Source organism: Chlorocebus sabaeus, chromosome 14, assembly GCF_047675955.1.
Source record: "Chlorocebus sabaeus isolate Y175 chromosome 14, mChlSab1.0.hap1, whole genome shotgun sequence".
Taxonomy (NCBI): domain Eukaryota; kingdom Metazoa; phylum Chordata; class Mammalia; order Primates; family Cercopithecidae; genus Chlorocebus; species Chlorocebus sabaeus.
The window spans coordinates 80,575,558-80,598,028 of NC_132917.1; the positions used below are offsets into that span (position 1 = coordinate 80,575,558).

The window sequence follows — 22,471 nt, forward strand, 5'->3', positions numbered from 1 at the left end:
AGAGCACAATTGATTGGACATTTACTCTTATACTCTCAATAAACCTTAGTGAAGTAGTCAGGAACTGAACAAGATTGGTAACTATACACTATCTGATCCAATACAAATTAGGGAAAAGAAAATGTGGGATATATTTTGTACAATATATATATGGTTTGTTGAGATGATAATTACATTTTATTTGAAGAGCTGTATATTCCTTATTTTTAAAAAGTGCCAGTATTTTGTAATGAGCTAAAACAGCCATTGAAACAAGAATTGCATCTAATTGTGTAGACCTGTACATTAAGCAACCCTTTTTTCTTAATTTTTATATCTCCTATTTTGTCTATAGTCGATTCTTCATGATCTCCACGGATCAAAGTGTAACAGTAATGGAAAAAATCTAAAGTGCTAGCTATTTCAGTTTGGGTTTGGAAAGCATGTTAGTATTTCATTTGAACAAAAGGGTATGTGTTCTAGGAATTCATAGCAGTTCAAAATAATTTTATCCAGACCTTCCATGCTTAAAGGACCTTCCCTTATGTAGGAAAAGTTGCAGTGTCCAAACCTAGAGAGAGTAAGATAAAAACAAATCTCAGATTGTAAATCTGGATGTTAGGCATAGTAGAGAAATTGTGACTAAGAAAATGAAATGAGTAGTTATCATTTACAGAATGGCAGTAGTTATTTGAATACACTTTGCTAGTAAAATGAGTTGTTGCATAATTCCATATTTTCCCCAAAACCCGTTCCCCAATATGTTGATAGTGAAACTAGTACCATTTAAATTCTGATTCCTGCATTATGCCTTCCTTACATTCATACCAGTATGAATGGTCATTGATTTCTGCACAACCCAAATTATATATAGACACCCTCAGAGGGAAATAACTTTTATATGGTTTTTCACTGAACATTCATTTCCCCAGAGTTTTAAAAGTGACAGTTTACCAATTCAAGACTGTTATTTTTGGAAGAAATGGGAAATTAATAGGAATTTTAATAAGAAAAGTAAAAGTTTCTTTGGGTGCTGGGCATCATGGAAAGCTTTGTGTCTTTTGCACTGCACCTGTATATGTTCTCTGAATTCAAACAGTCCTGTACAAAGGAGTCTGGTATACTGCTCCACTCTAGGAAGTGGCTCTTGAGTTACATTTTCTGTGATGGTCACCCTAAACTTACCAATATTATCACTTATGGCCATTTAAAAAAATCAGTTATTCATTGATGTAATTAAAGCAGTTGGTTATCTAATGGAATTGTTGAATGCATAGAGAAATATTATGTTCCAATGTACTCATTTTAAAATAAGAAAACATACCGTGTTGTGGCAAAGCTAGGATGCAAATCAAGCAAATAACTCTTCTTACCTTACCTGGAGATGTGGATTGACCTTACTTCGATCTACTCTATGGATTGATTTGATTGTGACACCTAAACTTGTGGGCTGAGAAGTAATTTCTGTTTTAGTTTTAGGGCATTACTGCTTGTAAGAGTAGGAATTAGTAGCTTTAAGAAGAATGTGCCCTGAGATATCAGTGCCATTACTTGTCATTCAATCAGCAAAATTTAATTCCTTTGGGTCTTAAAATTTTTAAGTTTTGAGATGCTCTAATTAAAAGAAGAAAAGTAAATAATTGACAACTTAATTTATTATCAATTAACGCCTTAGATTACAGGTAATATTCAGAGAATGATTTAGTAGCCAATTAGCAGTAATACTTTGTGAAAACTTGGAAATTGGACACAAGGGAGGTACCTGGATGAGGGGAGGTGATTGCATATACAGTTGGCCTTCTGTATCTGTGAGTTCTATATCTGAGAATGCTGCCAACCTGAGATTGAAAATATTTGGAAAAAAACAAAAGTAACAATACAGCAATAAAAATAGTACAGATAAAACACAAAATAGTATTTATATAATATTTATATAACATTTGCATTATAATAGGTATAAGTAATCTAGAGAGGATTTAAAGTATACAGGAGGATGTGTGTAGGTTACATGTAAATGCTATGATATTTTATATCAGAGACTTGAGCATCCTTGAATTCTGGTATCTGCTAGGGTCCTAGAACCAATCCCCCATGGATACCAAGGGATGACTGTGTCTTGGAATATCTGTAAAACCCAGACACAGCTATTTAAGAAGTACTATTTTATAAAGCTTCCCCATAAGACATATCCTAATTTTGATTACTTGTTCATATATGAGAATGGTCTGATTTTTTAAAAAATAATTTTAAAATACTACTTCAAATTATGTTTCAAATAATTATTGTTTTGAGAAATATCTTAAAAGCCACCCTCTCCCCAGTTTTGAACCAGTTTTGGATCTGTAAGAGCAAATCCAGACATACCTGTTTCCTGACATTGAACCAAATAATTATGGGAAGACAAAGTGTTGAGTGAAGACCTTTATTTAGAAATGGTGTCTGTAAATTCAAACCCTGTAAACACTTGAATTTTTCAGCTCTAGTCAAGAAACAGATTATTTAGAATTGGTTACTTAAATCCACTGTGATTTTTTTTCCGTGTTTCTCCTGGGGCTTACCCCACGAATTCCTGGACTGAAGTCTGTTGAAGAAAAAAGTTGATATGTGAAGAAGGTGATATTATATGAAGAGGTAAAAGAGAATGGATATTAAAATCATATGCTAAGATTATCTGGGGATTTTGTCATTGATTTTACACATCTTTCCATTACCTTAGCTGGTTAAAAATAAAGAAGATAGAATCCACAGCAAAACAGAGTCAGGATATTTTTATTCAGCACTAGTTTTGATAACATTTTGACAATAATGTTTTTCTTAAAATAGATCAATGTTTCCGTAAGTTATTTCTAATTTCCAATGGCAAACAGAGATTCAAAGAGTTGCATTTAGTTCTTGTTCACATAAGAATATTTTCTGATTCACTTCAACATTTCTATTGCATCCCTACTATGTAAAAGGCATGGTGATATATTTTGGTTGAGTTGGCGAATTTAAAGTCTCTTTATCTCTAATACTAAATAATTTTCATGAAAAGGATAAATTTTTCTGTCCATTGTGTTTTTATTAGACTGTGTAGTCTATGTTTATTTTTTCCATTTAGTTTCTCAGCTTACTGAAATAGGGTTTTCAGCTAGAATAGCAGAGTATTGTTGATGGCTATCTCTGTGCATTCATTGTTTTCTTGGTTTAATATATTCTAGAAATAAAAGTGTGTTTAACTTACTGTTGTCTACATTCTGTCCCTGCAGATTATTTTGTCAAGTGCTTTTTCCAGCCTAATTTAAATCATTTATAAAATATGGCCTTGAGTGCAGCCCTTAGAAGAGAAATATGTGCCACTTTATGGCCCATGTATCTTACAAATAAGAAAGGTTTCAGATGGGCAATGTGGAGTTTCTTCGTTCAGATTTCTTTTACTGCATCAGAACACACTGTCTTACTCTATCTTAAATAGTAATTTTCCTTCTGGGCTATAAATATATTTCAAATACTTCATCCTAATTCTATTTTCTTGAAGGCAAGCTTTCTCAATTTAGACTTTTAATCTTTTTATCATCAATACTGTATCTTGTTTTATTACTTTTCTCTGAATACCTTCATCTGTGCAGATGTCTTGCTGATAATGAAATTGACTGGAACTCTGGCTAGATGTCCTGTCAAATCAGAACCACCTGTCTCTTGACCTCTTTTATCCATTTTCTTTGTTAAATCTCTTTTGCAACTGAGAATATCCTGGAGAAGTTATGGTCAACATCGTCTTTTAAGAACCATGTACGTTTGTCAGCCCAAATTTCTGTATGTGAGACACTACCATAAAACAAAATCAAAACATCTCTTTATCTGAGAACTTCCAATTCGAATCTGCTGCTATCCACATTTATTGGAGCCCCTCATACTGAGGTATTTCTCTTCAATTATAACATTTTGGTCAACTTACATGAAAAAAATGCCTGACCATGTCTTCCATGATGAATGCATCTGCAGATTGTTCTTTTGGAATGCACACGTTATTCCACCTGACTTTTCTCAATCTTCTGTGCTAAGAAGCTAAACAACTTTTTTTTTTTTTTTTTTTTTTTTTTTTTTTTTTTTTAACCTCAAACATAAATTTGAGACCAGCCCTACATCTGTCTGGTCAGAATGAAATTATAACCGTGACTATAATAATGGAGTCTTGACTACTGAAATCTTGCAAACACTTCATATCTTATCTTAAAGGGCTACTTAACCATTTCTGAAATATCATGGGAAGTATGCGGCTAATCTACAGTTGGAGTAGAACTTAGTTTTCATGAAAACTGTCAAGAGGCTAGATCCTAAGATTTGGAAATTATCTAATCCTGGCATTGCATTCTATATCAAAGACAGTTTTATTATTTTAACTAATATCATAAATAAAGGCATTATTATAATATCACAATCAATCATACTAAATTCATGTAAGAGGTCAGCACAGTTGACCACTCTGCATCCTTTTGATGCAGCCTAGTTTTGCATTGGGTTCCTGAAGTCATGCTCCATTTCCAAAGAGACAATAGACAATTATAAGAAATGCCAATAGACTAAGTTCAGTTTGTTTTATTTCAATATTTTAAAAGTGTTTGACTCCATTTTTAATATCTTAATGCTGAGAGAATTGTACCATCTGTGTTGGGTAGTAAAAACTTAAGGGGTTTATTGGAAGAATGGACAATTGCATCATTAATCTTAATGACCTTTAAACGTTTTATGAGATGATCCAAATAAGTTTCTAATATGTAATAATTTTTAAAACTGAGAAATTGTGGTAAATTACTAATTTATTTCCTACAATGGGAAAATCAGAAGATCGCTAACTTGTAAACCAAATGAGATTGTTATTAAAAAAATCAAAGATAAGCCAACTAGTCAATGATCCAATATGTAAAAGTGGAGAGAAAAAACGTCATAGGGCCATTAATTGCAAAATCTCCCACAAAAATATAGAATATAGAATTTGAATTTAGACTTACAATTGTTGAAAATAAAAACAATAAATGATACAGCAAGGAAAATATATGCAGAGTATCATTGCCGCCTCTGTTAAATACAGAAAAAGTCAAATATAGGCAAAACACCCATCTTTTTATATGCAAGACTTTTTCTTTTCTATTGACTTTGATTCTTTAAAGACATTCTTTAAATGTCTCTAACATTTATTTTGAAGTGAAAAATGGACGTGATGTTGCCAAATCCATAATCAGCTTGAATTTAGTAGCTTCTGTGTTTCAAACTGCGCTCTAAATCTGCCAATTTTGCTTAATTTTAAATTGCAATTATTGTAATACACTAATGTATTTAGTACGCTAAGAATGACTGGCTTAGAAATAGAATTATATTGACTTAAAACAGAAAAATCCCAAATTAAGATTTTTGTTCATCTGTATATAGAAACAGGCTTTGGTTTTTACCCATTTATGATGCCATAATTTGCAAGCTATTGTTTTGAATGTCTAGGTTTCCTCAGTTTTTTTCTGTGGAAAGAGATGGTTTAACTTTTCATGTATTCCGCTAGGCAGATGAAGGCCTGACTTTTTTGTGGATGGTTTCAGGATGTGCCTGCTCTTCAATAGCGTCTGTTGCTTTTGTTTTGCCGTAATCAATAACTTCAAGTATTCTGTTTTTAAACTCGTAAATTTTCATTTGAAAAAAATAGTGCTCTACATACTATTCTCATGCCTTTTCTTGTTTTCTATGAAAACTGGACTGGGTAAATAAAGCTATGACTATAGCAGAAATCATTGAATACAAAAACATTTTGGTCAGTTGGCATCACTGGGTCAAGTAACTTGACCTCTGAGAGTGACAGTGCATTTTTTTATGATTGCAGAAAACTTGCCATTTGATTTTTTTGTACAGTTCTGAAGATGAACTATAACTACTCCTTCTAGTTATATATTTGATACACACAGAAAAACTTCAAGATTGTCAATAATATTCTATATTGAAAGAATCTTATGAAAGGATTCTAAAAGTAGAAAAGGGCATTGGTTGTTGGCTTATCCTTTAAATTATGTCCCTCACACAATCCATCCTTGGGTTAAAAGGAAGAGTCAAAAGAGTTGCAATTGTAGCAACAATGAATGCATTAGTCCTTCAGTGATCCCAATGTTAAGAGGTAAGTATCCCTTTAGTAGAGGACCATGTGCAGAGGTTGGATGTGCAGAGGCCAAAGGCTTAAGGAAGGTCACACAGCAGGGCAATGGAACTTCCAAGAAAGACATCAGGGATCCCCACATACCATTCCAGGCTTTAAGAGCTACAGCCCTTGCCTTCTCTCTTGGTGATCTTCAACACTTTAAATAGTGGATTCACCCCCTTTGAGCACCACTACAGTGGTCCCTTACAATGCCTGACAAGACAGGGTGCATCTTCATTCTCCTCCCACATGGTTCCTTTATCTGTTCAAGAGCCAATGAGAAATCCAAATGGCCAGCCTGCTTAATGTCAAGAAAGCCCATGTGTATATCTCTTTCAGCACGTAATTCCTTCATATACCTCTTTTTTCCCAATTACCCACTCCCTCTTCCACTTCCCTAATCCCTTCCCAAGTAGGGTACTTTTTTTTTTTTTCTTTTGCTCTCTCTCTCACTCTCTCTTTTCTGTATCTCTCGGAAATCAGACAGGAGTTCAGAGCACTTTCACTACCTTTTATGAGGTAGATTGTGATGTCATAGATGGGGGCAGGGCTAGTCAACTTTCTACCCACCTCCCAACCTGTGCTGAGGGAGCTCCGATCGGGAGTGGAAGCAGTGATTCCTCCATGGTGAGTAACTTGACTTTCTAATCTAATGTCTTTCATTGTAATCATGAATTCTGAAGGCAGGGGGGATTGGATTTTAGGGAAATGAAAATGTGTCCACTTAAGGCCTCTTAATATTAACCAAATTTGGGCAAAGGACCTATTTATTCTTTATGTGGGTCAGAAATTCCACAGCACAGATATATTCTTCAATTGTCCAAATTTGAGAAGTGAAAATGGTATTTTTATTTCTTTATTTCTCAGTCTTTCTTCCCATTGGGACTGAAAGTCATGGCATATGTGGAATGAATCCATTCTATAATCTCTTTGTGAGCTTCTCTAAGGAAGGCTAGTCAGAAGGATGTATTCTTTGTTTGGAAGATTTCAGGGTCATGAAATATCCTTTACTGATGTTTGCCATGAGAATCAGTGGGCCCTTCTAAAATCATGGAGGTTAAAATGTACATGAGGATGATACATGAGGATTATCAACAAATACTTTGGGTGTTAACAAAAGCCTTCTAATGCAGTGACTAAAATGCTGATTTTTTTAAAAAAGTTACAACTCCTGCAAGTTTAAGAAGTCATAGCCATTTCAAGGTGTCACAGCCAGATTTACTACCCATTATTGTTGTTGCATGTCATAACACTGATGCTGTTTCATAGGGTCTCTTGGTAGTTAAGAGGTATGAAAAGCTGTTGTTGTTTCATTTGGGTTTCTATTATATTACTGATTAGTTCTTTTATATGCCTTAGTATTTAGAAAGAAAAGATCAACTGGAGTGGACACTTTTCTCCACTTCTTTCCTTGTTCTGTCCTGGGTACCTATTAAAACTGTCAAGATGCAAGCTTTTGTATAAAAGGGTAAAGGGAGTTCATGGAGGTGGTTGACTCTTTAAGGGATATCAAAGCACTGGGGTGGGTATTCTTGCAAGGGTTTGACCATCAGAATGTGAAACCCTGTTTTTTTCATAGGATGGGATGAAAGCATCCTGGTGTGGATTGCGAGTATTATAAAATATGTAAAGAGGGTATCATACTTTTTTTTTTTTTTTTTTTTCAAAATATACATCCCTGGTTAGCTAGCCATGATGAATATTTGTGTTGGAGAATTGGTTTCAGTTTAAAATGAAGAGTCCTTTCTGTCTCATCAATAGCTTCTTTGTTATGCATAAATCCCTGTCCCCCAAAGTTATACACTTTTATATTTAAAAGCACTATAGCTGATACGGCCCTCTTTAGTACCCTGGGGTTGGGGAATGGGTTTTGAAGTTATTTGATACCTAAGTTTTCTAACCTAAATAAGTGACTATAATGGTAAAGATTTCAGGCCTGATAAAGAAAGGTAGGGCCATAACTGGCCAATAGGAAGATTTTGATGACAGTCACCTGTAGGCAATCTAGTATTGCAATGTGGGCAATAATGCCAATGTCTTATATGTTGGCTTATCCCTCTCAAGTCTCTGACCTACCTTCCATTGAAAGTACCAGACCCCTGAAACCCAGGTAGAAGCAAACCTTCAGTGCCAGAAAAATCTGATGTCTAATCATAGTTCAAGTTTTTAATGTCTTTTATCAACCCCTCATACAGCTGCCAGGTAAGAAATGCTCATATTTTCAAACCCTTGGGACACAATCATCTTTAAACTTCGTGAGTTAAGAACGGTTGTGTTGTGCGCTTGTGCAAATTCAGAGAGTCTATCACGGAATGCGTTGTGCATGCACTTATTTATCTTCATGTGCATGTTTCATTTATAGTGATGTTCAGTGTTTTTTAAAATTCATTTTGTACGTATTAAAAGTTTAATTTTAAAATACATACATATATTGTGCTCTAAAGGAGACAGTGAAATGGAATGGAAGTTGCATTAATTTGGGGTCTGAACACTTAGTATGCTAGTTCTATCACTGTGCTTGACTTGTTAGGTAACTCTAAGTAAATTACTCAGATCTCTAGGGCCTCAGTTTTCCTCATCTGTAAAATGATGGTAGATGATCAAAAAGAGATATTCTAATGCATCCCTGCTCTACAATTCTATGGTTTTATGGTATATTATTGAAGAAATGGTTTATGGGAAAATCATTGAATAGTTGATGAAATATAGTTTTTATTTTGTGCATACAATTATTAAATCCAGAAAAAAACATTCAATTGAAACAAGGTTTTAAAATGTGCTGCCTATCTGATATAATGCTATTTGGTTAATAATATATGTGACTGAGCCATTTCTTTTAAATAGACAAAATCATTGGATGAATCTGCTAAATCTAAACCACACAGAAAGTTATATATAAATTGACATATGAAGAGAGGCAGAATCCATGATAGGCAGTTACATAGTGATTTTGGAAGACCGATTCATGTTTTAACGCCATACTTTTGTGTTATTAATGGGGATGTAAAAAACATTTACTGGGTAATAGATGTAGCTGATCTTACAGGGGCTTCAAGGTTTTAAATTACCTATGTAATATTGCAGGAAATCTCATGTGGTTTTGGAAGGGTGGGTGAGTAGGGAATTGGTGAGTATGGAATTATGTACTATGGGGGATAGTAAAAAGTGTAAAGCCTTGCTCTTGAATTTGAGGAATGTGCAACCTCTTTGGGGAGTCTATACATGTGCCAAGTGCCAACTTAGAAGTGAATACAGTAAGTGCCAAAATAAATATCCCTGCGGCCTGGGTGGGCTGGATTGCACCGGGGAGTCTTGTAACAAGCTGATACTTTTAGCCAGCTGAGAACAGAATGGTTTCGATTTTTGTGTTATTGTATATAAAAAGGACAGGGAATTGTTCCAGGTCTTCAAGACCACAGAATTGTAAATGGAGCTGAAGATATCTTGTGTTCAGACATAACATGTGTCAAAATGTATTGCTTATAGTTCAACCTCATACTTTTTCTGAACCCTTTTCCCCTAAATCATATGCTGACTGTACTAGATGAGATACACATCTTTGGAAGAATTGAGGAGGCAGCAAGTGAGTGAATTGAGTAATTATAAAGATATAATCAGGCAAGTATTTGGTCAGTTACACAAAACTCCACATGATCACTCACAGCCACAACTATGGAAGAGAAATACATAAAAGGTAGAGGAAGGAAAGAGGAAGACTCTAGCTTGGAGATATTCTGGTATTGTGATAAAAGCGGAAAGGGATCATTATTTGGGGGTATCATTAACAGATTTAGAAATGTCAGATGGTGATGGAAATGTCCACATCAGCTAATGAGAATCCATGTAACCAAGATGATTTTATGAAGCAGTTTCCTTGGGCACTAAGCAATAATAACATCAGTTTCTCTACCCTTTAACAGCCAATATTGACAAGGTTTTAACACTAAGTAAAACTGAACATGATTATGCAAGTCTACTTCCCATATACTCTTGGAAATAGGTTATTGATTTGGGCATGATCTATTTACATTGACGAAGAACACTTACATTTGAAAGCCTCTCTGTTGCTGTAGATTCGCAGAAGATTTGCAGTGGATATTTTGCCTCACGTAGGGAAAACTGTTTTTGTATTTCCTGCCATTCAAGTCTCTTCCAAATTATTACCTTAGCCATTCTAAAAGACTGGAATTCCACAATTAGAACTGCTGTCGCCTAGCCCCTTTACCAGATTCTAAGAACTTAGTAAGTAAACAAGGACTCAGTTTAGATCATCCAGTGACATGGCTTCTAATTTCCTATTGTGACATCAGAATTAGCTCCTAGAATTTGTTTTCTCAGGAAATCACTTTCAAAGACTAAATTTTTCTGTTTAGGAATGGTGAAGTAGTATGATCAAAGGTAGTTTAACAAAGCAAGAAATACTTTCCTAGCACTAGTTTCTTTAAAAAAAAAAAAAAAAAAAAGGTCAAGCAGAAGTTAGATTATGTTTGTTTCAAGAGAACGATGATGAAGATGATAACTATTCTTTCTTCCTCCTAAGTGTCACTGGAGGTCATTTTAGAAATAAAACATCAGTCACAGCTACAATTCAACAAATTCACTGAGTATGTAATATGGGATATTCCCTATTCTATATATGATGGATTCATAGAATAAGCATGGAAAACAAGCATGTGCACTAGTAACTATGATTATAATAATCACTTTAAAAGAAATACATATGATGACCGTTTTTGTAGAAAATGATAAAGGGGTGTGAATTTTATTTTATTTTATTTTTTTTGAGCCTTCGTACATAACTGAATAGGAGTTTTCCAGGTGGAAGGAGAGGGAGAAATATCTCAGAAAAGAAATGAAATATCCATAGCATTGAGGTATATAAGTATTCCAGGATAACTGGACCTGAAAAGGTCCGAGAGGGCTGGAAAGATGGAGAAAAGTAAAAAATGAGGTTGGTGCTGGATATCAAAGAAATTCTTCTGACTCATGCTGATTTTAATAAGTAGTATTGAAAATGATCAGGATTATCTGCATGCCAGCTAAGCAGGGGGTTTGGGGGAGACTATTAAAATGCAGGATCCTGGGCCATGTTGCAAACTTCTTGAATCAGGAATGGTAGGGAGTAGGTTCTTGGAGTCTGTAATTAACTACCCCATCCCACTCCCCAACACACACCAGGTGATTCATTTTCACACCAAAGTTTTAGAGTCCCTGCAAGGCAACAGAACTGACTCATTCTGTTTCTATGTTCTTAGAAGCAGTTTCAGAGTAAAATAATTGAAGTATCATATTATTAAAAGATTTTGGAAAAAATAGGAGTTAAGGGTAATAAAAGAATATTCTCAAGAAAATCGGTTTAAATTGTGATTAAGCATGAGAACCAAAAGATGGTTATTGCATATAAATAATCAGTGATACTATTAAATCTCTAGATATCTAGATAGATCTAGATATCTCATAGATCTATATATATCTAGATATATATATATCTACATCTAGATCTAGATAGAGCTAGATATCTAGTTATTTTTAGCTCTTACAGATATCTCTTGCCAATGATCTGTGGCTCTGTCATTGCCCTTCTTACACCAACTAAAACAAATACAACCTTGGGTGGTTCTAAAAAGATGTTCCAGGCAAAATTATTTATCTCAAGACCTACTCTTTTACTTCAATAAATGCCAAACAGAGAACAGCAACAGTTATGTGGTTTTGATTGTTACAGATCTGAAGAATATAAGTTAAATAGTGTTAAAATTATAAGAACGATATTGCCGTTAGGTGTGAATTTGGAAACCAACTCTCTTTTATAATTGATGAAACTGGGCAACATTCTTAACCTCCCTAGGCTTTTGCTTTTTATTAGAATGGTGATAGATTTTTATTAGAATAGTGATAGCTACTCAGAGATAATTGCTCATGGTAAATATTCAAAATATCAACAGTTATATTAAGATAAACTGAAGGATTAGTATACGCTAGACATTGTATGAAGCATTTAAAATGCACTATGAAATAGTTTTTTCAATTATGCTCTGTTCAGAAACTTCTGAAATCCTCTGAAGGTCACAAAGTCAGTGTTTGGTACACAGTAGTGCTTCAGAAGACTTCTTTGATATTCTCCAACAGCATGGTGTATTTTTCTGTCATTTCTTGTATGACACTTTAATGTCATTATATTTCGCTCAACTAGTCTGTAAGCTAGATATAATAGGAATATGTTCGAATGTTCTTTATTCCCTGGTTCCCTGCATAATGAACACATAATCTATGCTTAATACATTAGCTTCTTTATCATCCCTTCTTCCATTGTAGTGAGGTATCACACCCAAAAAATCCCAATAATTGATTTTGAACTCTATCATTCCTTCATACTTCCATTCATTTATTTCTACGTGAAAGTGTCTGACTTCAAATGTTAGATTTCAAAGTACACTGTTTACCTAAGATTTGGGGCCAAAAATCAAGCAATTAAATGCAATTATTTTTCTAGTTAACTTAATGCCTTTATAATTTACTCTGTTAAATTTTCAGATATATTTTATAAACCCCTTTTAAGAAAAGATTATGCCATGGAAACCTACAGAATTTTTTCCCAAAAAACTAAATGAATCAAATTAGTAATTTATTGTAAAAAGAAATTTAAAAGTAACATGGTTGGTTGCATTTGCCCCCTTATGCAAAGGTTATGACATACAAATTATTATATAATTATATTTAAATATGAAATATTTTAAATTAAGTCTACTAAATATTTAATGCCCACTATTGTATTAAAAATTTGTATATAGCCTTTTACATATTTTAATTTAGATTCAACTACAAATGATGAAATACGCAAATAGAGTTATTTCTCTCACATGGAATATATCTGTCTGTAGTTCAGGGAGAGTAAAGTGAACACAGAGTCATCAAGGACTTTGACACCTCCTAACTTTATGGCCCATCTGTTCTCAAGTTCATTTTTTGGTCTAAGATTACTGCTAGTGTTCCATCTTTCCAATTTTCATGTAGGAAGAAGAGGTGAGAAGGTTAAACCAGGTGCTTCCTAGCTATGTTAGTCACCCTCCTTCCTAGAAACATCCACCCCTCTGCTCTTCTTCTATATCCACTTTCATCACCATGCAGGTGGTTTGCTGCAAGAGAGACTAGTAAACACAATGTTTTAGCTAGGTACATTGCTGCCTGGATTAAAATTGAGATGCCACTAAGTAAAGAGGGGCAAATGAATATTAGATGAGCAACCAAGACAGGATGCTAAGAATAAGGATTAAATTACCCTTATGAGATTCGATTTGAAGTAAGCAAGAATTTGGGGAATGGAAATCAAAACCTATTCTTTTGTTTTTTTATTATTATACTTTAAGTTCTGGAGTACATGTGTGGAACATGCAGGTTTGTTACATAGGTATACATATGCCATGGTGGTTTGCTGCACCCATCAACCTGTCATCTACATTAGGTATTTCTCCTAATGCTACCCCTCCCCCAGCACCCCACCCCACTGACAGGCCCCACTATGTGATGTTCCCTTCCCTGTGTCCATGTTCAACTCCCACTTATGAGTGAGAACATGTGGTGTTTGGTTTTCTGTTCTTGTGACAGTTTGTTGAGAATGATGGTTTCCAACTTCATCCATGTCCCTGTAAAGGACATGAACTCATCCTTTTTTAAGGCTGCATAGTATTCCATGGTGTATATGTGCCACATTTTCTTTATCCAGTCTATCATTGTTGAGCATTTGGGTTGGTTCCAAGTCTTTGCTATTGTGAACAGTGCCTCAAAAAACATACGTGTGTGTGTATCTTTGTAGTGGAATGATTTATAATCCTTTAGGTATTTACCCAGTAATGGGATTGCTGGGTCAAATGATGTTTCTAGTTCTAGATCCTTGAGGAATCACCACACTGTCTTTCACAATGGATGAACTAATTTACACTCCCACCAACGGTGTAAAACCAATCCTATTTCTCGACGTCCTCTCCAGCATCTGTTTTCTGACTTTTTAATGATTGCCATTCTAACTTGTGTGAGATGGTATCTCATTGTGGCTTTGATTTGCATTTCTCTAATGACCAGTGATGATGAGCATTATTTCATATGTTTGTTGGCTGCATAAATGTCTTCTTTTAGAGAAGTGTCTTTTCATATCCTTTGCCCACTTTTTGATGGGGTTGTTTGATTTTCTTGAAAATGTAAGTTCTTTGTAGATTCTGAATATTAGCCCTTTGTCAGAGGGATAGATTGCAAAAATTTTCTCCATTCTGTAGGTTGCCTGTTTACTCTGATGATAGTTTCTTTTGCTGTGCAGAAGCTCATTGATTTAATTAGATCCCATTTATCTGTTTTGGCTTTTGTTGCCATTGCTTTTGGTGTTTTATTGCCTAGGTTTCCTTCTACGGTTTTTGTGGTTTTAAGGTCTTAATGTTTAAGTCTTTAATCAATCGTCTCAGCCCCAAATCTCCTTAAGCTGATAAGCAACTTCAGCAAAGTCTCAGGACACAAAATTAATGTACAAAAATCACAAGCATTCCTATATACCAATAACAGACAAACAGAGTCAAATCATGAGTGAACTCCCATTCACAATTGCTACAAAGAGAATAAAATACCTAGGAATACAACTTACAAGGGATGTGAAGAACCTCTTCAAGGAGAACTACAAACCACTGCTCAACGAAATAAAAGAGGACACAAACAAATGGAAGAACATTCCATGCTTATGGATAGGAAGAATGAATATCGTGAAAATGGCAATACTACTCAAAGTAATTTATAGATTCAATGCTGTCTCCATCAAGCTACCATTGACTTTCTTCACATAATTGGAAAAAAAAAAAAACACTTTAAGTTTCATGTGGAACCAAAAAAGAGCCCACATAGCCAAGACAATCCTAAGCCAAAAGAACAAAGCTGGAGGCATCATGCTACCTTACTTCAAACTATACTACAAAGCTACAGTAACAAAAATAGCATGGTACTGGTACCAAACCAGAGATATAAACCAACGGATTAGAACAGAGACCTCAGAAATAACACCACACATCTACAACCATCTGATCTTTGACAAACCTGACAAAAACAAGAAATGGAGAAAGGATTCCCTAACCGTATGCAGAAAGCTGAAATTGGATCCCTTCCTTACACCTTATACAAAACCTATTCTTTGTAGTTTTTTGAAACTCAAAACTCATATTTAGTTGCTCTGCAAACAGTTTAAAAGGCTTTTTTCTATGTTTTTGAGGGAATTAAGATAGGTAACTCCTGCCTACAGCATACCAGCTTTTCTGGCAGGTGGAGGACTTTGTTTCCCAGTAGGCTTCTCTTGCTGAGTTATACTGGCAGATAGAAGCTGTCAATGAAGGCTTTGACTGGTGCAATGATCCCCATCTTATGAGGAATCTGAAAAGCATTGGGAAGAGTTAGGCTTGGGGTGCAGTTCTTACAAGTGTATGCCCTCCATTAAGTGGAACAAGAACTGAATGCTGACTTTCAATAGCTGGCTCTATGACCTGAGCAAGTTGCTTCACCTCTCTGAGCCCCATTTTCTCAGCGATAAAGGGAAAATGATATTAGTATTTACTTCCTTGATTTATTATTAGGATTAATGGTATTGATGTGTATGATACATTTAGCACAGAGTCCGGAGTGTAGGTGTACTAAATAAATGAGTAGGTATTTTTTGTTATCTTCTCTCCCCACAAAAGACAATATAGTCTTTTGGATAATGTTGGTGCCCTCCAGTTCTCATATCATGTCTACCCCAAGCAAGGTGTTTGACATAACAGCAGTGAGCAACCAGCCAAGGTATCTGCTCTCATCAAGACTACATTCTTTTGTCACTCAGAGTCCTCAAGGAGTCACTGACAGAGAGGGGATAGTTGAAAATACAGAAAGGAATAACTTCAATAGAAGTGAAACAGTGATTTTCACATTTCACTCTGTAAATGAATCACATGGATAGCCAACCAAAATGGAGATTCCTGAAATCCACAGTTCTGAAACTCCACTCTGAGAAGGGATCAGGAATCTGTATTTTATTCCTAAATGTTCCTGATGCAGATGATTCATGGATCACACTTTTAAAAACACTGGTCTAGGAAGTGGAGGAAAGAGAAACCTATAGGCTATAGTGAGAATTTCTCCGAACAGTTTAATCCCTTTCCTAGTCCCTTTTCTAGGAAAACTGGGTTTGCTTCTTTAGGCTGATTCAGTCTAGCCTAGTTTGGATAATTCTTTACTATAGGAAGCTTGTTGTAGTTATCCATGGTAGGATGTTTAAGAACATCTTTGGCTTCTCCCAACTAGATGCCTGTAGCAACTTTTATTCTCCAGCAGTGATAATCACAAATGTCTCCAAACATTGCTGAATGTATCCTGGAGTGGGTGGCAAAATTACCTGCAGATGAGAACCATAGGACTAGTTGAAATCTTGACCTTTCACTTAGCATATACATACTGCTTTAAATAGAGCCTTTCACGTCTTCCCTCTGGAAGGGTGGAAGATGGCAGATAAAATAGTTCAAGATTTATCTGCCAACCTCATTTCCAGACGGGTATCCGTGGGTGGAGGTACACTTCTCTAAAAGAAAGACTCCTGAGAGCCTATCACAGTCACCCTCTAGACATAACCTTCCTACAAAGGTCTCCATTTGCATCTTTGCCTGGTTATCTCCAAATCTTCCTGTCTTAGAGCTTATGTATTTCTATTCCCAATGGTAATTAAGAGTTTCAGTGAAAATGTTTTCATACCACTTTTTTAGAAAACCTTTTCATATATCATTACATATTTACCTAGTCTCTCTGTAGGTTTTAAAATTTTTGCTCATGCCTGTAAATCCCAGGACTTTGGGAGAGGCCAAGGCAGGTGGATCACAAGGTCAAAAGATCGACACCACACTGGCCAACATGGTAAAACCCCGTCTCTACTAAAAATACAAAAATTAGCTGAGCATGGTGGCATGCGCCTGTAATCCCAGCTACTCGGGAGACGGAGGCAGGAGAATCGCTTGAACCCAGGAAATGGAGGTTGCAGTGAGCTGAGATCGGGCCACTGCACTCCAGCCTAGTGACAGAGCAAGACTCCATCTGAAAAATAAATTTTTACATGGTGAGAGAATGAGTAACTACATTTTAAAAATAAGAAAAAAACTAAAGTGATACTTAAAATAATAGTTTTAATAATGTTAAGAACATAAGGCTAAGGATTCCCTGGAGATTCAAATTGTTTCTGTGTTTGTTCATATATATTTTGATGATGAGTAACTCTGCAATGCTGAAATTAGTGCTGGGTGAGCCCTAAAAACCAAGCAAGTTGTAGGTAGAAGCTGAAGAAGTTGCATGGCTTAGCATTCATTTTTTAAAAGAAAATTGGAGAACTGTAACAGGCAGTGACTTCAGATATAACAGAAATCATGCTTTCTTTCAAAGATATACCTGTAGTATAATTGAATAACTTTTCCTGGCATTTTTTAATGTATCAGGTAAAGGAATAATGAGGCAACCTTTACATCGCATAATAAATATGGAGGTGATTTAACTTTGTCAAAGGCTAGATTCACAGAGACTCTAAGACAGCAATTGTGCCATGAGGAAACTTTCATCTTAAGTATGATTTTTAGTGGGTGTAAGATACTGTATCATACCCTCTACAACCCTTTAATGTTTATCTTTGTTCCTTGGTTAAAAGTTGTCATCTTATTGGAAGTTAAAGATAGTCCTTTTTTTTTTTTTTCAAGGAAATTTTCCAATTTCATGAACTTGAGGCTTTCTTTCAAATAAACCACTAATTTTTTTTAATTTTTATTTTTTTAGCATTTCTAGCACTGTTATGCATTCCCGGTCCTCTGAGGATTCGATTTCCTTTAATCTGTTGTTTTGAAAGTTTCTTGTATAACCCAACCTCATTGCAAAGGAACAGACAATACGTCGTGTATCCACGGAGGCTCCTTGTTGGAGCAAAGAGATGATATTTCCAGTTTTAGATTGAAGGGAATCCTTTGGCGCTTTTGCTGAATTTTCCCTAAAGTACATTCACTCCAGGAGAAACAGACTAGAAGGTTCCAATTAGGCCAAGCCCTGGCAGACACCTATATGGAGAAGTATCCTGGCTTGTTAGGAGAACCACCTTACATCTTTTATTTAAAGGCAGTTGGAACTGTGGTATATTGATAATGCACTATACCTGAGGACAGAGGTCAGGCGCTTGAATCCCTGGTAATTATCTATTAGCTAGCAAGATCTTCCTCCCTAAGCCTCAGTTTCCTATCTGTCGAATGATGTGCCTAAAGTGATGTGCACTTTTTTTTTTTTTTTTTTTTTTTGGTGAGAATTAAGTGATAGTAGCATATAGGAGAGATCTAATTGGTTGGGAGGTTCAATATGTTTTGAATCTTGAAAAAAATAAAGTAGATTAACCAGTAGACAAGTGCTAATCAACTTTTATTGATTATTAAATTGATGCATAAGACCAGCCGACTGATAAATAATTGATGTTCAGGGACAGCCTGCACTGAGCAAACATAAGAGAATCCTTCACAGCACAGACCATCTCCATAATCCCCATTTGCACAGTGAATCCCAGTATGGTTTATATGGTTCTAGCCTTAGTGGCGAACATATGAGTAAAGGGGGCAAGAAGGTACTTATTCATAAAGACCCAGAAATCTAGCTGTGGCAACATGACCACACACACAAAGTCTTGGAGGACAAAGCAGTAAATAAGTAATGATTTGATTCTAGAATAAATGGCAACCAGATTTAAGGTGGAATCACCAAGGACAGGCTCATCAATGAGCTGACAGCTCCTATTGAAAGAATGGTCTACCTTCATATTTTGGTTGACTTTTTTTTCTTTTTGTGCTGAACTCCAAAGCCAAATTCAAGGGCCCCAAGCATGTTTCCAGTGTTCTGTATTTTGGAAACTGTATTTCCTGACCATTCTCTGTAATTGGAAAAAGATAAGATTATAACTAGGCTTACCCCATGAGTACTTTGGGTGGAAGAAGAAAACTTCTTTTAGAAGTACTTTTCTCTTGTTTTGCTAGGGCTTATCATGCCCTCATGCTATGCTGGTCACCTGTTGGAATACCCTCTCCTGTGGAGCCAACACCCTGGGCCTGAGGCACCAAGGAGTTCTAATAAATTAAAATGAAGATCCCAAAAGAACTTCTCAAAGATACCCAGAGGTGATGTAATAATCTTTTGTAGTCACAGACTTCTCTAAAATTTAACAAGTACTTTATTTTCTCACTTGGACCTCAGAATAACTCACAAAAGTATATTGTTATTAATCCCCTTTTATAATTGAAAAAATAGAAACTCAAAGAGATTACAGTGTCCAAGCTTTCACAGCCAGTAACTGGGACAGCCAAGACTTAGAGCCAGTTTCTCTAATGTATTATCTTGTTCTTTGTGCAGTGTAAGGATGGTGCTGGTATCTCTGTGCTCTGTAGACTAGTGGTTGAACAAGAAATACAGGGAATAGCATGTTTCAGATGGTATAGATAACAGGTAATATGTATTAGGTTCTTATAAATTATATTATCAGCCTCACATTTCATGGTGTGTGCTGCATGACACATTGAAAGGTTATGTTGTAAAAGTTTTTAAATTTTTTGATAAATAAGTGGTATATAATGTTTAGGGATAAGGAGAATTAGAAGTTGTATTTAATCAAGTTTTCTGTGAACATGTAGACAGCTTTTTTGGTTGCTGGCAAGAAAATGAAAAAGTAGAAGATGATGTTCCCTATTTGACTAATTCATATCTCACGTGAATCATGATTGCAAGATTGGGAGTTTGTACAACTTTTCTCCCCTTATGGCTTAAGGAAGTTTCACCTCATTACTGTTTCGTCACATGACTCACGCTTGTGAACAGTTAAAACACATCATAAGGCATGTTTCCCTCCACATAAATTACATCAATAGCCAGGAATAAAGATTTAGGGCAGGAAAAGCCTATGGGAGATCTGCCTGGTCAAAGAAGACTGTATGTTCTACCCAGATATGAATTTTATGAGCCTTCAAGTAGACCCAAAAAAGTTAACTTTTCTCTATTTTGATTTTCTGATATATAAAAAGCAGGAATGATGGTATTAAACTTGTACATCTTATAAAGATCAATTTATTAAGGCACAAGCACTGTATCTAGCAAGCATATAATTCTGTGCCTCTTAGATGCTGGTGCTATTAATGGAGGAGATGATTTTTAAAGAAATATCAGTATTTTATAAACAGAAAGCAAAAATTAAATGATTTAAATTGTGGCTGTTTTTTGAGCAAAAACTGATCTTGAAATGCTAACATGCAAGATACAGTAAGAGGAAGAGGATGTAGATTTGTATTGCAATTTGGCTAAAGTTTACTTTCACTTTTGTTTCTCCGAATTCCACTCTCCTGACAATCTCATGAATTTGGAAGAATGAATAGGTGATAAGAATGGATACTGAACTAGGCACTGTGCCCTAGTTTTGTGTCTTTGGACAAGCCTTTCATGTCCTATTTCCCCACACATAACATTACAATGCTTCAACAACATCTCGGCAAATATTTATGGAGGACCCATATGCCAGGCACTGTTTTAGATGTTTGGGATATAATGGGAGGTGGTGAACAAGAAACATAAAAATATGAGGATATAAGAATGTTAAAATAGAGAAAGTATGGCAAATTGAGGCGTAAGGATGGAAATGGAGCAGCAATTTCAAAAGTATGGCTTGGGTAGTTTTCACCAAGATGCTGCTATTTGAATAAAGATCAGATGGATGTGAGGGAGCAAACCTTACAGGTATCTCAGGTGGGGAAGAGTTTTCTAGGCAGAAGAAATAGTAAATGCTAAGGCCTTGCATTGCAAACATGACTGGTCTTTCTGAGCAGTAAACAAGAAACCAGTATTTAGGAGTTGAGTTAATCAGAGCAAAATCACACGTATTGGGCCCCATGTGAAGACCATTTTGATAGATTTGGATTTAACTCAGTCTGTGATTGAGGAGCCACTCCAGGTTGTTAAGATAAGTGATATTGAGTTCGTGTAACAGGATCGTTCTGGCTTCCATTTGAGAATAAACAGGGTAAAGGGTGGGAAGCAAGGAAACTAAGTTAGGGGAAACTTTAGTAACAAGCCAGTAAGAGGTTCTGATGAGTTGGCCAAGTGGATAAGAGTGAAAAAGATGAAAAAAGACCAAGTAATAGATATGTTTTGAAGATGTTGCTGACAGGACATGATGGCAGATTAAATGTTGAGTTGGAGAAAACAGTTGTAGCATAAGATTCTGGGTATTTAACCAAAGCAGTGGGAAGAACTGTGTTGCCAATAACTGAGATGAAGAGGACTGCAAAAGGATCAGGTTGGGGCAAGGGTGGAGTTAATCATAGAGCTCTCACTGTCTCTAGAAGGTTGGGAACAGTCCACAAGAAAAGGCTTACAGATGCTTAAATCATTCTCTTCATGTCAAGTGGTGGTTTATGTGAAGATAACTGATATTTGAATAAATATCAGATGGATGTGAGAGAGCAAGCCTTACAGGTATCTCAGGTGGGGAAGTTTTTTACTTTTAAAGAACTTTTATGAGGTAGAGGTAAGTTTAGTGGTTGTTCAAGATCTTGTAGTTAGTGATCCATCCAATCAAGGTTTGAACTCAGTATGGGTTGTCTTGAGGATGCCCTTTGCTATTTTTTTTTTTTTTTGATATGTATCTTCTTGCCTTTTCCTGACTTTTATAGCAAGAACCTGAAGTACAATTTAGATGGAAGATAGATAATAGAATGGTTGCAACTCATTGTTAAAAGTAATAGAAAACCCCTACCTGCATCTGTGATCGTGTACACGGTAATCATTTGAAAATTATTTGAATGTGTGTTACTGTTAGTGGTGGATTTACAGCTCACAATGGAAAGAGCAGTGACCAGGAAGAAAGAAAATGATTTGGAGGGCATTTATTCTGTGTCTACTCAAAAAATATTTTAAAGTAGACAGAAAAAAAGCGTTCAGTTATTAAAATCCCATGGATCAACTGCTCAAATTTAAAACTAATTTAATTAAAATTACTGATTTTTAAACTGTTGTACTAAAGACCTCTTATGAGCCCTTACATGATGATAGCATTTCCTCTTAATTTCTGTAATGAAAAAAGAGTTGAAATTTTAGGTTAATGTAGTGAATTATTTTATATAGCTACATGTGTGTCTAACATTTCACTTCAATTTTCTGTGCTATAGTTAAGAGCTCATTCTTTATGAATTATGCGAGGAGAAATTATATTAGAGGTAGAAGTGATGTTAATATACTACTATTAATTGGAGCAATGACTGCACAGAGGACATGAGTCAAATC

At 35.4% G+C, this 22,471-nt stretch overlaps 1 protein-coding gene across 5 annotated transcripts in view; it reads left to right on the forward strand.

The window, feature by feature from the left end:
- The window catches only part of CTNNA2 (catenin alpha 2), a 1,149,887-nt gene that overhangs the window by 1,114,528 nt on the left and 12,888 nt on the right, over nucleotides 1–22,471 (forward strand). The window contains exon 18 of one of the 5 annotated variants that reach the window (XM_007970059.3): nucleotides 6,620–6,763. The exons of the other annotated variants lie outside the window; for them this stretch is intronic. Coding sequence (XP_007968250.1) covers nucleotides 6,620–6,763 — 144 coding nt within the window. The remainder of the gene's footprint in view (nucleotides 1–6,619; nucleotides 6,764–22,471) is intronic. 5 annotated transcript variants of the gene reach the window in all.